Genomic DNA, 16,507 nt, shown 5'->3' with positions numbered 1-16,507 from the left:
CACACACACACACACACACACACACACACATGATTATATCCATTTTTGATTGTTAACACTTTAAAAAGAATGACTAGAAGTATATAAGAAGTAAAAATAAATTGTTATAAAGTACAGATCCAGACTTTTTAATTTTGAAAAAAAATCTTAGAATTTAGAATACAAAATTAAGTACAGGTTTTATAAGGGTCTCTTGCCAGTGAGCTTAATCTTACATCTATCTGTGATAGGAACCTATGGATTGCCAAGAATGTACAGAACTGAAGAAATGTTTACTTTTAAATATATACATATTTAGTTTTGACCTTTGAATATGTGAGATATTACCTATTTAAAATGCAAAATTAACTTTTAAGACAATGTCTACATCCAGCTTCCAGTTGTTCAAGGCCTCCTTTTCTATATCATCTACTCCACCCCAATATTTTTGTTCTAGCTTGGTTCCATTCTTCCAACTGTATTCTAAAGGATTCTGTCTCAGCCAGGCTCTTGCAAGTGATAAGGTGCCTGGAATTCTATTTTGAGTTCTGCATTTCTCAGGTCATGATCATCTGCTACCATCTGCTGAACAGCTTCAAGCCAATGAGCCCCAACTCTGTACCTGCCTGGCCCAGACTCCAGGAATCCAGTCTGCTATATGTGAAAAGAGTTTTAAAATCAACTGAACTGTATACCCCAGGTGAAGGTATGCCAGGAGATTGGAATAACTGTTAGGTCCTAATTTGGAAATTGGGTAGTTCTCTGGCAGTGTGCAGTAGTCCTGAAATTCTCAACAGAATCAAACTATCATAACATATCATATCATATCAAACATATCATAGGATCCTTACCATCTCAGGTAGCCCATTCTAGACCCACCCCTATATACATATATTTGTGTTTAATAAGATCAAGCTAGGTTAGATCAAACTGAATTCAGTTGTAATATACCAAAATTCAAATGACTTCAAGTATATAAGAAATCAAAGATGGTCCTTAATTTAACTCTGGTCCCGGCTAAAAAGCCTGGGAATGCATTGATCTTTCAGTTAATCTTATCATCAGCCTGTGAAACATTCATTGGATCCAGTTACAAAGAATTCAGACTGTGTTTCTGGACACCTCCTATATCAAATGATAGTGTTTTAAAGAGGGCATATGGTATGTTAAGAGTGAGGCTGTAGAGTCAACAGGAATAGGAATTAATCTGGGGAATTTTTCTAGCTGGCTGTAAAACATAAGCCTCATTTCCATTATCTGTAAAATAGATTGTTATAAAGATTAAGTGAGATTATGAAGATTTAATGAAATGAGTACTGTTAAGAAAATCTTAAGGCAAAGTCATTTTTTTCTCATTTTTTGAGGAGAATATTGGCCAATACAAAACCACAAAGTCCCAAACTACTAGTTTAGGGTGAAATACACAAATTAATTTTTGAAACAATGTAGGGCAGAATATATGTACAAATACCTATAGATGTATAATACCCTGAAACCAGATTTCAGTATGTTCACTTTAAATAATTCAGAAAGCCTATCCCATAAACTCCCTAATGTATTTTCTTCTCGATACATTTTCTTGATTGCTAAGGCATTTCTTTCTCCTTCTTTCTGAAAATCTCAAATAAGCTTATAAAATGCGACATCCCACATTGACTCATTTCTCATTGGATTGACTTTTAGCATACCTGAAAGCATTTTGTTGCTCACAGATGCATTCTGCTATGGTTCAATGCCCTCAAGTGAGCTTGAATCTGAGCTGGTCATGTTTCCATTTTCCTTAAGGTGGTAATTCAGGAATCAACTGCTCAGTGTCAAACACAGTATCTTATCTTTCTTCCTTTTTTTAAGGATTAAAAATATATATATTAAAAACAATCTCTGATGTTCACTGTGCTCTTATGTAAAGTCATCTGCTATTGCATCTCTCCTCACTATATCTCCTGTCATTTAAGACATTTCCACCTAAGGCTTTCTATTCAAATACAACTTGCCATGGAACATTGGATTTAAAATCATTCTCCACTTAAAGTAACCTCCAGGAACATTATTGTACTGCCAACATTTTAAAAATAGGAAATACACTGCAACCATTTCCCACAACATCAAATTATGCAAAAATGTATATGGTTTTAAAAAAAAAGTGGGGATGTTTTTTAGGTGTCTAAAATACTTTAAACAGTTTCCTCAGTCTACATGAAAACATTTCTCTTAATCGGTTTAACTCAAATCACCAAAAATCTTTTATGCCATAATTTTTATATTCTTTAAAGAACTTGCCTTTAGTTTGTATCTATTTACATGAAAAGTTAAAAATTCAAATAATTAAAACACTGTTCTTTAAAATCAATATATTCAAAGGGGTTACATGTATGCATAGACTCCACCCAACTTTGGTCTTTTTTTAGAAAGACCCTCCAATGGTTTCCATGTTTTCACCTAATTTGAATTAAACTATAGTCGCAGATGACAGAAGCTCTCCTTTCATCTTTTGTAGGAAGGTCACCCAGCCCAGAACGAGCGCCACTCTCCTTCACACGCAGGCGGCGCTGTCTGTTGAGTCCTCCCCTTCAAAATTCACACCTGGGTGGCCAAGGTTCAAGTGTGACCTCCCGACCGCGCCAGCGCCTCTGCCTTCTTCTCTTTGGGGCGGTGAGGCGGGGTGGCAGATGACGAGGGGTCGCGGCGCTGGTGCCGCAGCCCACAGCCACAGAGGGCAGCACTTAACCCGGGAGAGGTTCACGATGAAGTGCCCCAGCCTCCAGCTGGGCGCCGCAGGTTTTCCTGGGTCTGTCTTTCCCCTGGGGCCCCGGAATGTACTCCTGAACGCGTTAAGACTCACAAACTTTGGCCTCGACCCAGAACTCGCAAACCCCCATTCCAGGTAGAACGAAATTATTGGTTGCCACCTTCACAAACAGCCGCTGGCAAGCTCACGAAGGCCCAACGGTTAACAGAGCGGCCCCGAGTGCGACGCCCAGCGTCGTCCAGACCTTCGCGCGCTGCAGGCCGCCTCCAATAGCAACCTGCCCTCCGAGAAATGAGCCAATGGGAGCCCTCGGAGTAATAAGATTTAGACAAACACCGCCCACCCAGCTCTGGAGCCTCCCCACTTGCGCGGCCACTCACAGTTCCCCCAGTTCTCAGGACCGGTTCTAACCACTGATCTTCCCTTCAAATCTAAACTGTATCTTTCCTAGAGAAGATGAAGGCTTGCTTCCTCCCGGATTATTGGAGCTCTGCTCAGCTCGGGAAGGAGGTGCATTAGTGCTCGCCCCTACTGTCTGCTTTGGCTTCAGTTCAACCCGCACCGCACAGCCAAGCACTTCAAAAGTTAGCGAAAACAAACGGGAAAAGTATTCTTCCCAGGCAATTAACCGTTTCAAACTATTTTCGAACCGGCGTCTGAGCTTGAAATGGAAAGATAAACCTGAAAAGGGAACTGAAGAAGTTTGGAAGGCCTATATTTACCGAAGTGAATGGGAGTTCTCAGCGAACCAAGAGAAGAGCTAGTGCCTTGCAAAAAGGTGTTAATGATTATGTAAAAATACGCCAGTCCTTGCCTCCTTAGGTGGATGTTCTTGAAAGCACAAAGGATTGCTAGAGTTATTTTTATATTGAGAGCTTAATACCTGTGGGCGCGATTCTAAGCAAATTGCTTGCATCAACCCGTCTAATGTTCAAAACTACCCTATTGCTTATTTTGCCGTTAACAAATGAAAATGCGGCAATAGAGACTGACCCCAAATTCCAAACCAGTGTCAGAGGCAAGACTAAAACCCAGATGTATCTGATTTATTTAGGTTAACAAAACATTTTAATGCCCAAATTAACTAGGTCCAAACAATATAGTGTCTTTTGCTTATAAAAGACATTATTATTATTATTGTTGTTGTTGTTGTTGTTATTGTTATTATTGTTATTATTATTATTAAAATCTTTTGGTACAAATATTGTTAGATTCCCAGAAACTTCGGGTGATGTTACCTTCAAAATAAGAACAATTGGATGAAAAGAGAAGGGGATCTGAGAAACATAATTCAACTGAGCCACTTAAAATAAGTAATATTATATTCCTATGTATCGCTGATTTGACTTGGCCATTGAATAATAGTATTAACTACATATGACAGTATATATCTACATGAACAAATATAGGAGCTATCAAAGGCCACCTGGTATTAAGAGTTTTTTAGATCAACATTCAATTTTTCATTTTTATTTTGGAATTTATGCTAAGAATTTCTATCAGATAACAAGTTACAAAGGAGGAAACAGAAGGCTGGTGGGTTTATTAAACAGTTATCAATTTTCAGTATATTTCCTTTGACCAAGTTATTTTTACTTTCTTTCTTTATGGGCTATTTTCACACAAAATGATAAGACTTATAGTACTAAGCTAGGAAATGGATTGGCTGGGGTCAATACTTTTAGAGCTGATAGAACTTTCCCCGTGTTTCAAATCTGGGCAGACTCTCACTTTCCCTGAGGACTTACATGATCTGATTTCAAAAGTTTTCCAATATTCCACTATTAGGGTGGATTTGGTTTCAGCAATAATTGTTTCAAAGGACAGGACCATGATATTACGCAGGTGATGAGAAGATCAGAACTCTTGTCGCATTTAGCAAGCAAATGCTTGGGTTTATTTTCAGTCCTATATGGCAAAATCATCCCTGGACTCATGAGTATGGGTCAAGCCCATACTCATGCTTTGCAAAAAACTTTTAATAAAACTCCTCCTTTGAATAAAACTGCAAGTAGCATAAGAATCTGGCAGAGTAGGTCCTCAATAAATGATAGTGTCTTTATCACCTAATTGTTTATGCTTATAATCCACATATTTTCCCCCATTCAGGCTTTCTTTTACAACTCCGAACATTTTCTGGTAAGCTGACACTAAAAACCTATAATTCCCAACATAAATTTTCTCTACAAGAAATCTGCCGATCACCATCAATAAAAATCATGTCTTTCCCCCCCACACACACACACACACACTGATGCCTCCTGCTGTGACGCTTCAGAAAAAGTTCCAGGGAACCACCCATGGACTGAAAAGTGTTTGTTCTTAACAAGAAGACTTGCAAAGCATTCAAGATTCAACAAAGAAAATGCATATATACTTAAATGAGTTAAATCATCAGGATCATATCCAGACCCTTTGGTGACCTACCAGAATCTTTGAAGCAGCCTCCTAAAAAATTGATACCAACCTGGATTGACTTAATTGAGGACCTGATCCTCCACTTTTAAGAGTGTAATCTTCTCCAGAGTATATTTCGCAGGAGAGATTCTGCTTTCCAATTTTATTCCACAAAATTATATAATTTATATCCTTCTATTAACTAGCATTAATTGTTTAAAAATAGCAAATACAGTCATTGTTTCCAACTTTGCTGTTCTAGTTATGGGCCTCCCAGTGACATCAAAGAATGTTTTCTCTTCGGTAAAATGGAATCAAATGCTGACATCACAAGACTATTGAAAGAAGCACATGGGGTTAGGGAGTAGGTACGTAAATCAAGTATATCAGCCCCTCCAACAAAATAGCTCCTCCCTTACTATCTGTTGAATGAATACAAAAATGTATGGATCATAAAAAGCACTAAGCAAGTTTCCTTTTTTGCCTCCCAAGGAAAACTCTGTCAAGATGAAACACACAAGAAATAAAGAGTGATCCTACAGTTCCACAATTCTTTTTGACAAAGGGTTGTGCGGTTGGTTGTGATTTTTGTTTGTTTGGGGGTTGTTTTGTTTTGTTTTGTTTTTGTTTTTTTGTTGTTGTTTCCTTGAAGGTCCTTAACTTCTTTCAGTAAGCATGAAAACACTTAGCATGATTAACAATGGTTTCAGAAACCAATTATCTGCCTGCTACCTGGGAACCTGTGAAGTACGCATATATAAAATGGTATATTTCCCTATTACAACATTAACATTTACTCTATGAACAGTCAAGATACTCACGTGTCCTACAACTTATTTTATTGTGAAGACTCCTGGAAAACTGTTTTCAAATTAAACTACTTCTAAAACTGCTATGTGAACAAAATTTCATTTGTATCTTTATTTTTCTTAAAGATTGCACAAACTGGAAACAAGACCAAAATTCTGTATTCACTGTACATCATTCATTATAAAACAGCATATACATTTGTACTCTACCAAGTAGGATATTTTCTTTAAATTTATATATTGCGTGCTTTTAGATTCATGCTTTAGCTATTTTACATTTATCATTATTCTCTCATAAATAATTGTAACTTGACCAATTTGTACACCTGCTACTACTGTATATTCACTGCGGCAAAGTATAAGTCTTTGACATGAGAACAAATGAAACGGAAACAAGCATATAGATGCCACAACTACTGAATTGTGATTACTGCCTTGTCTAGGCAGTGAAATGCTAATGTAAAATTCACACAAGCGTCGTTTCAAAAGGCACAATTTCTCCACAGAACAGTACAATTTAAAAATACGTGGCAGTTAAAATCAGCGCCCTTGAGGACGCTGTAAGGTTGGTATTAATGTGTCCCTAAACCCCAAAGCTGACCGCAGGACAGTTTTGTGAAGTGGGGAAGGGTGGGGCTATCCAAGGAATCCAGAGGCCTGGGGACAGGGAGACCTACTATCCGCGGACTGGCCATGCGGCTGAATTTCTTTAAGCCATCTCTGAACTTTTGTTGAGTTTCTGCTCCCGAACTGGGACCTCTCCCCATTCCAATCTGTCACCCTCCCCAAAATAATGGCTTCGTCAGTCAAGTCCCTCTTCTGACCAACAGGATTTCCCCTCCTCCTAGAACAGAACCTCGGCTCCAAGTCCTACTCTGTCCACGCCCCCCGCCCCTTCCTGGAAAGGCTCATTACGAGTCGCGCTCCAAGCCGCCCCCGGCTTCGGGGTCGCTCTGGTCGTCAGTGAAGCATACGTCCACATCACTGTCGTCGCTCTTGGGATCCCCAGGCTCCAGGGGATAGCCCGGCTCGGCGCCCGGGCCATCGGCTGCCTTGGCGAGCAGAGTCTGGCCGGGGTGGCGGGACTTGACGTGTCGCTCCAGGTCCCGTCGTCGCACGAGCACCTTGCCGCAGAACTCGCAGCGGTAGGGCGTGTTGCCCTCTGCGTGCAGTCGGATGTGCTTGTTGAGATTGCTGGGGTCGCCAAAAGGCCGCAGGCATACTTTGCACTTGAGTGGCTTGTAGCCCGTGTGCGTCCGCATGTGAATCTTGAGCCCGTATTTGCGCGAGTACAGCTTGCCGCAGTAGAGGCACAGGTGGCCCGTCTTGGGCTTACCCGCGCCACCGCCACTGCTGCCACCGCTGCCACCGCCTCCCGCCGTCACGACGGCCGGCGGCAGCGTTCCTGAATCCAAGCGGCCGCGACCCTTCCCGGCCGCCATCTCGGACAGTTGCTGCGTGTGCATGGCGATCTCTCTGTCGATGCTGGCCAGGGAACCCAACTCCGCGGGGCTCAGGGCAGCTGCGGCTGCTGCCGCCGCAGCCGCAGCCGCCGCAGGCCCGCTTAAGTAGGAGATGGACTCCGGATATTTGAGCAGGCCACCGAAATGCAGTTTGAGCGGATAATAAGCTGCAGCGGCCGGTGAGCCGTAGAGCAATTCCCCATTGTAGACTGTAAAGGCCGGCATGACGGTGGACAGGTGGCTGCACTCGCCACCCGGATAGGGCTTGAGCCCGCCCGCGTCGAGGGGCGATAGAGCGCAGCGCTCCAGGGGTAGCCCGGGCGCTGGGGGCAGTTGAGCGAAACGCGCTCCCGGCAGCGCAGCGGTAGCGGGCGGGGCACGTTCCACGTGCTTGAAGGCAGAAGCTTCTTCCGGGTGGCCCGGGAGCAGGGGGAAGCCACGCAGGGGACCGGAGCAGGGCAGGCCTGGAGGAGGCGGCGGAGGCGGGTCTCCTGCGAGCAGGCACTTGGGATGGTGGTGGTGTGCGTGGTGGTGATGGTGGTGACCCGCTCCTCCCGCTGCCGGGTTCTCCCCACTCCCGGGGCGCCCGCCTGCCCGGCCTCCTCCCAGGAGCCTCCCCAAAGCTAGTCCAGTCCCCTGCTTGCCGCCTCCCTCCTCCCGGTAGGGGTCGCCATGCGAGGCAGCGGCCGCCCTGGCCAAACCAGCGGGTTTGAAAGCCGAGCGCACACCTGGGTAGAAGGCCAGGCCGCCGCTACCAGGTGGGGAACCCCCCACAATGCCTAGGAAGTGACCGTGTGCTCGGGCTGTCGCGCTCATGTCCAGGGCACGGTCCGACTGCTCTTTGCCCTTCTTGGGAAGTCCCCACTTGCCCGGGGGTGGCGAAGTGGCTGAAAGCATCGAGGAGGCCTCGCGCTTGATGCTTTCCCGCGCCCCACAGGCCTGGGGAGTCTGCGCGGCCTGTGATTGGGACCGTAAAGTGCCTGCCTGAGCCGGCACGGCGAAGTCAGCCGCACTGGGTTTCGGGGAGAGGTCGAGGCCATCCGCCGGGGCAGCGCCTTGGCGAGCTGCGTGCTGGTGGTGGAGAAAGGCGCGGGCCCCAGCTCCACTGAGCACGCAGTGGAAACGCAGGTGCGCCTTAAGGCTGTTAGGGTATCTAAACGTCCTCCAGCAGTACCAGCAAATGTAGCGTTCCTCCCCTGGGCAAAAAAAAGAAGGGAAAAGCGACCTTGTGAGAGAGGAACAAACCAGAGAGAAAGAAGGAAAGCGCCAAGGCATTCCAGGCAAATCCCAGGTTTTGACCAGCTGTGTGGGAGGAGTAGTAGTATACTTGGGGTTTGGTGAATGAGTTCGGTAGCCCCATTATTTCAAGGGCCCCGAAAAAAAAAACCCAAATGGTCAACCTTTGTCACCTTCTCCATCATCTAGTACTCCTCAGAGGATAACTAACAGAGGTGACCTGAGCCTTTCCAACGAAGATTTCCTCCAGGCCTTCCTAGCAAATCTTCCTTGGAAGGGCAGTGCTCAGGCAGGCTGGCAGGGGAAGAGCAGAGAGCAGCTGTTGCTTTAAATCAAGTGTTGAGGCTGTGCTGTGCCTGGGCCCATCTGTTGGAGTTTGCAGAATAGGTGGCGTATGTCAAGGAGTTTGGATACACTGAACAAAGGCCAATCTAATAGTCGTGAGCGCCTCATTACCAGGCGAGACAATATCCTGTATGTATGGGCCATATGTAATCATTCCTTTTCATAGAACAATGTCTTTTGTGTCCACTACCCACCCCTTTTATCCCCTCCCAGCCTTAAACACTTTGCCTGAGGTTTTCCTGGAGCGTGACCAACTGAAGGACCACATGGGGACTATGAATTGCCATTCTTCAGAATTATTTGTATCTTAATTTCTTCTTTAACCCCATTTAATTTGATGGGAGAAAAAAATTCTACGTCCTGATATTCTAGAAAGGATGATCATATTCTAAGAAGGATGATGTTGCATTGTCAGTTGTCCCACCTGGTAATTAATTCCTAAGTAACTGAACAAATACTAGCTTAGTAAAGTCCCTGAAGAAGATATTTATGTTTTGTTACATAAATACGAGTGAAATAGTTATATTTAGCTTTTTATTATAATTATTCAGTCATATTAATTGACTGAATTAATAAACCATACAAATTAATGGGTTTCACTGTGACGTTTCCATTCATGCACATATTGTGCTTTTACTCAGCTTTTGAGAGTGCAAAATTCTCTGCCAGGCACTGTGTACATACCTGGTGTCAATTTTTTTATTTTATATTATTAGTATTATTTTTTAATTTTGGCAGGACCTGTGACCACAATCAAGAGATACATGTATGAAACAGATTCTTATCAGATAATAATAATAATAATAATAATAATAATCAGATAGTAGAAGTTAATTTCCACTCAAGAAGGTCATGTTATTTCTGTACACATAAAAGTGATTTGCAATTAAGTTTAAAGTATTATTGATTGATAATACTGAAGGGTAGGTTGTTTGTGAGAAAGTTGAGTCACAAGGAAGTATCCAAAGTATACGTCAGTCTCTCGAAATCTAATAGAAAAATTAAATTCTCCCTCTTTATATACAAGCAGCTCAAACTTTTAAAACATTACTACAGAAATAACAATAAAAAATTTCTAGGGGTTGGGGTTATGGCTCAGCGGTAGCGCACTTTCCTGGCATGTGTGAGGCACTGGGTTCTATTCTCAGCACCACATATAAATAAATAAAAAATAAAGGTCTATCAACAACTTAAAAATTTTTAAAAAATCTAGATCTCCTTTTTCTTCATGTATATTAACTTTTATCTTTGCATAAAAGAATTAGTCCCCCTAGATAAGATGGAAGTTCAAATGAGAAGTAGTTTATTCTAACATATGCTAAGGGAAAGCAGGAAGAAAAAAAGGGGTGAGGAAGATGAGACCCTATCCTAATTGTTTTTAGAAGACTTAGAAAAAAACCATTTCAATATTCCATTTACCTTGTATTAGGCATCTATGTAAAATAAATCTTGGCGAGGTGGATAATCTCCTGGGTTTTCTTGGCAAGTATACTGATTTAATATCAATCTCCAAAGTTCAAAACCTCTTTCTAATCCCTCTTTTTAAAGAGAGTTTTCAAAGTTCACCCCAGAATGACTTGGCCAATGCAAAGCCAAGTAAGCTTTGCTCTTAAAACAAAGGGGCTATAATATTCTTAATCTTACTATGAACTTGAAACCTGCTGAAATTGGCCAGCACTGGAAAAATAGAAGTCATCCCTAAGTATTTCTTCCTCTTTCCAAATTTTAAGGAAAATGTGTTTTCTGATTCAATACTCCTTTTCAGCTTATCCTAATTGGCATCTTATACAGACTCTAAAATCCAACTCATGACCAGTGTATCAAACACACTTCATAAATAAACACAGAATTCATAAGTAACTCTAAAGAGGTCAAGCTCCAAGCTGGGAATGTTAAGTTCATAATGACCACACCTTCCCCAAAAGAAAAATTGTGTCGTTTTTTATGTTATCTGATGTTTATAAACTCCATTGGGTTAAATAAAACATGAAGGCCACTATTCAAACAAGTTGCGTTTGTACTATTTGGAAGAGCCTAAAGAAGAGTGTTCTGTGTATAAAAGCCAGTAACCCTCCTAATTGTTCTATAGTGGCAAATTTGAGAGTTCTGTACTGTAGGGCTCTTATGTTTCTCTTTTGCTGAAAGAAGTTGACAAAAGAATTTGATAATGTGGTGCAAGGAACAAATTACATTAGGATAATTTTTATGAATATATTTCATGTAAATCTATTCACAAAATAAATGGAATTAATTTACAGAGGAAAGAGATACTTTGACGTGAAATAAACTTCATTCTGTCTTATTCATAAAGTATTTCTCACATTTTAATTAATTTATTTGCATGTACTTCTAAAGGAATGAGATTGAGCAGAATCTCAGGGGATTATGTTAAAATATTTCACAGCAGTCATTATATTGACCCTAAATAAAAAATAGATCTTTAAGAGCAATTACAGATAGACTAAAATAACTGACAAGATTGAGGAGGGGGGAAAAAAGCAAGCTTGGAAGATTTATGTATGAAAAGGGAATTTCAAGACCTCAAATATTTTAGCACCTCCCAGTCTTCTTTCCCCAGGAAGTATTCTTCAGTGTTCTAATGAAGGTTTAAGAATGTTTTTCTCTTTAGTTACTGCACCTTAATTTGCATAAATCCGCTCTTGGCTTTGGAAGAGATCAAATAAATCTGAGAAGAAAACTGGGATACATCCCAGATTCAGTTTAAGAAGGGAGGGGGAAATGAATAAATACGATTTAAACCGAATGGCCTTAGTACCTGCCAACTGACCAGTTGTGAATACCGTAAAGCTTCTAAATTGCTCTCCTGGAAAACCAGTGAAAAGATGCCCTTCCACCTTGTAAAAAGCATTCCAGGTTTTCAGGTTTGAGCTATGCTCTCTGGTACTCATGATGTAATTACTGTAACAATATTTTAAGACCTCTTGATTGAATCTTAATTGAGTAAATAAATTGTGGCTTTGGATATGTAGTGGGAAAGGATGATCCTATGAAGTTCACTGAGTATTTTCCTTGCCATGATGAGCCAGATTATGTCCTTGTTGTTACCTTTTACTGTTGATTTTAAGAAGGTAATGATGAGGTCTCCTCTCTGCCTAAGCAAGGGCAGGGAGTGTAAACTCAGTTTACACAGAAAGAAAAGCCCTTCAAGTATGGGGAACTAAAGAGGGCTGGAGTCTGGCCCACCAGAGCTCTGGAGGCCTTCTTAGAGGTCATACCTTTCTCATCGTGTGTTGGAGTCGCTGTTGTAGGGATGTCGAACCACTGAGCCAAGGAGTTGGAATACCACACGGTCAGCTCTTCCCCTGGCTGGACATCTCGAAGTGCTCGGTAGAAGATCTGGGATGCAAGGAATAGAAAAGTTCGGTCATTTCCTGGGTAAGAGGGTAAAATGCAACTGAGAAAAAAGGTTCAAATCCTAACTCTGAGGCTGTGTAACCCTGGAGAAGCTACTGAATCTCTCTGAACCTCACTTCCTTCATCCTTCAAATGGAAAAATAATACGATAACATTGACTTTATGGAGATGGATATCTTAACAAGACCTACAGCTACAGTGCTTTGCTCTTTATATTGTTGACTATATTAGGAACAATTAGATAAATAGAATTTGGCAAGGGTGAGGGGAGCCGGTAGTAGTACCTGTCCTCCGGGTAAGTCTGCAATAGCTTCCAGAGTCTGTTCCTGGGAATTCCTGGCTGCCCGGATTAACCCTATCCACTCCAGAGGGGAGCCCCCCGACTCGTCCACCAGCTCCCCTCTCACCATGCGCACCTGCAACACAAGCAGTGGTCATTCTCCCACCGGCCACGGACAGACCCACAACCCAGAAGAAAAGTTTATCAGGAAGATGTGCTCTCTGGTCAGAAGAGACATGGGCTGCTGGGAGGAGGTTAATTCCTAAGAGTTCTAGACTGAAGGATGGAGAAAGGCTGGCTAGTAAAAAACCCCAACGCCACCCCCCACACACACACACACATACACACATCTTGGCAACACAGGGTGGGATAAGGACATTCTTCCTGAGCCCCTGGGTTCATCTTGCACCAAGACATGCTCCATCTCTCCCACTTGCTGTTCAGAGAGCATCCCTAACACTAGAATGGCAACGTTCATAAGACTATCCCAGGATGCCGAGCATTCCCTACTCTCTTCCCCATCTCTCACGCCTCCTAGTTTTCGCTGACAGCAACCTAGGTGCAAGCAAGACCTGCAGTGAAATTCTACGAACAAAGCACAAGCAGAAAAATCTTGCCTGTAGCTAGCCGGTCATTTAAAAGCAATTAAATTGCGTTTAAAGAGGAAGGTGTGGTATGCGTCAAACTCAGGTTTAGACTGAGTTGAAGGCAAGACGGTTGATTGTGCCAGGAGCAAGATGCGGTCGGGTTAGCTGGACATCGGGATACTTCTTATATGAAAACTGTAGGCAGCGGCGAAAGTCAAGGTCCTTCCTTCTCCGCCAGACTAAGGCTTTCATTTCCTGAATGCTGTTTTGCCAACCTTTGGCCGCTAGGAAGCCCCCCAGGGTAGGCGAGAGCCTTTAAATTTCCTCTCTGGTCAGGGATCATGACACTGTTTGGGAGTCAGAGCTAGCGGTTTGACCCTGGCGCCTCTGGGTTGGGACCTTGTACTCTCAGAGCCCGGCAGTAGGCAAGGAGACAAGGTGTCTGATGCGGGTAGGAGCCCCATCTTTCAGAGCCTGCGTCAGAACCACCACCTGGCTCACCCTCTCTCCATTTACCCCAAACCCACAAGTAAATCTGAGAAAAGAAAAATCTGGGGAGTTTCCAGGGATTGAGATTCTCCCAGTGATTTTTTTCAGAGGAAATGGAATTAAATTAAGACAAATGCAAGTCTCAAATTATCATACAGAAGGGAAGAAAGTCCTAGACACCCTATGCCCCCAGAGGAAGTGTACATTAGCAGAAAGAGGGAAGGATCCGAGTCGGGTTATGGTGGGGGCGGCTGGTCCAAAACCTAACTGAAGACACTCCAGAGCTTTGGGGAACCCAAACCTAGTGATCCCACCACGCACATCCTGGTGCACCGTACCCGGGATTGCACCCTCTCAGGCATGCCCTCTCCCCTCAGCCCGGCCCACGTCCAGCTCTCAGGGAGTCTTACTAGGAATAATCTCCTTCCACTTGACAAAATTAGTAGGTAAAAAAAATCAATCCCCCGTTCCGCCACTTCCCTTCCCTACCCCTTTTCTGAGTCAGGGCAAAGGTGGGGCGAGTGACAGGGGGCAAAGGTCGGAATGGCCAATACCTTTTTCTTGGGCCCGGGTTCCCTGCGATCTGACAGGTACTTGCCCAGCTTGAAGGTGCCGGGGACCGGCCCGAGGCGCAAGCCGGCGGGGATGCAGCAGTCTGCACTCACGCTGGTGGCCGGGGCGCGGACGGTTCCGTGCATTGTTGCCACCGCCGCCAGGCAGGCGCTGGGGCGCACCGAGTCCTCTTCAGGGCGCACCGAGTCCTCTTCAGGGCGCAAGTGACAGAGCCAGATCCGCGTGCTAGCCAGGGAGCCGCGCCCCGACGTGCGTCCTCCGCCTGCGGAGTGACGCGGACGGGCTTGCACTGCGCCTTTTCAATCCCGGCGGGCGCCTTTTGGCACCGTGAGCGCAAGGGCGCGGAGTTTGGTGAGAGAGTTGCGCTGCGAAGCAGCTGCAGAGTCCCACCCGAGAGGGTCACATGGAGTGGTTCCCTCAGCCCCCTGCATAATCGAGGCCTCTGAATGGCTAGCACACAATGGTCCAGGCGACCTTCCCATTCCTAAAAATCCAATTTGTCAAGGGCGAAGAAAAGGCGCTGGTGAATCAAAGGTCCGGCGGGACCATTAATCCTCAGCATGGGGTATTGTCCCAGAGACAGTTACGATATTTTAAGTGACAAATCCACTGTATAATTTCTCCATAAATTTTACTTCCTTTTATTGTTCACCGACAAACCAGTTTTGGGAAATAAGTGACTACTTTAAGTCTACTTGGCTGATTCCTTTGAGCCTTGGTCTACTTCAAAGATTTTTAATTCTCTCCCTTTGGCTTTATTGTAAAGGAGATTAAACAAAGAGATGGGGACTGTTTGGAGGACTTGTTAACTTCTATTGATTTCTGGCGTGTGCCATACAGAAATTAGGCAGGTACTTGATGGGAAAACACCAGAAAATACCTACACTTTTTAAATAACGACCATATTACCATTTCAGGGGATTGGGTTCAAGCCAGTCATCTATTTAGAACAGCTTTAATTGTTCCTTCTGCCCCGTTACACCCCGAAATATGAAACCTCCAGTCCAATTTGAGAAGGCCAGGTCATCTGTGCAGCAATGTTCTTGGGTGCACTTGGGGCCCGCACTTTCTCTGCAGAACGACAAGCCTTTTGAGTCAAGCCTTATGATCCCCTACGGTGGACAGAGCTCCGGGATTGAAGATGCGGGCCAGAGTATTAAACACGTCACCCCCACATGCCAACTCCTATAAATTCAAACACTGTTTTTGCTTTTAAGTTTAAAACTGGAACAAAGTCCTTGGACTAGCATCCCTAGAATCAACAAACTGGATATTACTTTTTAAAAATAGGAGAAAACAAAAAGAACATCATAGCCTTTTAAAGGCCACCAAGGACCGAGGTTCCAGCTTATGGACCAAACCTGCCTATGCACGGTTTGTCAACTAACAGGGCAGGTACTTCCGAGTTAAACCCAAATGCCCCCCCCCTTTTCTTTTAAGGAAGATGTATGTTTGTGCGTGGACATTGTTCATCAGATATTTTTGACAATTCTCCTGGCATCTGCTGCTCACTACTAGTCCCAGGCGTCTTCCCCCAAATGCTACACAGGCAGCAGTTGACCCCACGCAATTCCGGGAGACCCGCGAGTAATACTGGATTTCCCGCAGGATATCGGAAGACTAATCAACTGTATATAGGGGCAGAGGAGTACCCACACTGAGTAGCACCCAAACTAGTGTCTTCACATGGATTTGACCAAGGAAAGTGCAATTTTCTGACCGCGAGCAAGCAGGACTAATTGGTTAACAAGGAGGGCAAGACACAGCGTGGCAAGCCACCTGTAACTATGCAGTTTGTCAGAGGAAGTTCAATGCAGCTCTCCTGGTTGGAAACCTGTGTTTCCATACTGGCAAGGTGAGAAGACTCAGAATCATTCTGTCCTCTGTCACTCTAGACTTCCATAAACCTGCAGTGAAATGCTTTATAGCCTCACTCTCCTGATCTGTAAAATGGGAATGTTGGATGCAAACAGATCCTTGGCTTCTTCTATGCTGTTCACCTCAGTTTGTGGCAGCCAGTAAGTATGTTACTGAAAAATCCAAAAGTTGTAGCTTGCATTGATGAGAGTCAAATTTAAGCATCTCCAGACAAACACACGGAGAGACACAGAGTCAACTCCAGGATCTAGGTAGAATGGCTGCTGAGACAGGGAAGAGCAGTTTCCCTGGTCTGAGTGGCCACACTGCTATTGCCCTTCTGACCATACAACCACACCTTGCTCAGT

At 43.9% G+C, this 16,507-nt stretch overlaps 1 protein-coding gene across 1 annotated transcript; it reads right to left on the bottom strand.

The window, feature by feature from the left end:
* Nucleotides 1-6,845: 6,845 nt before the first annotated feature.
* Nucleotides 6,846-14,431, bottom strand: PRDM13 (PR/SET domain 13; the record flags this gene model as incomplete). Its single annotated transcript, XM_081295932.1, has 4 exons — nucleotides 14,264-14,431; nucleotides 12,638-12,769; nucleotides 12,215-12,335; nucleotides 6,846-8,593 (listed from the first exon to the last, which is right to left on the bottom strand). The coding sequence occupies exons 1-4, from the start codon at nucleotides 14,405-14,407 to the stop codon at nucleotides 6,846-6,848; spliced, it is 2,145 nt and encodes a 714-aa protein (XP_081152058.1). The 5' UTR covers nucleotides 14,408-14,431.
* Between the last annotated feature and the right edge of the window lie 2,076 nt (nucleotides 14,432-16,507).

Source organism: Spermophilus citellus, assembly GCF_964194105.1.
Source record: "Spermophilus citellus genome assembly, chromosome: 5".
Lineage (NCBI taxonomy): Eukaryota > Metazoa > Chordata > Mammalia > Rodentia > Sciuridae > Spermophilus > Spermophilus citellus.
Note: the sequence above shows the minus strand (reverse complement) of the source record. Positions and strands in the feature narration are given on the sequence as shown.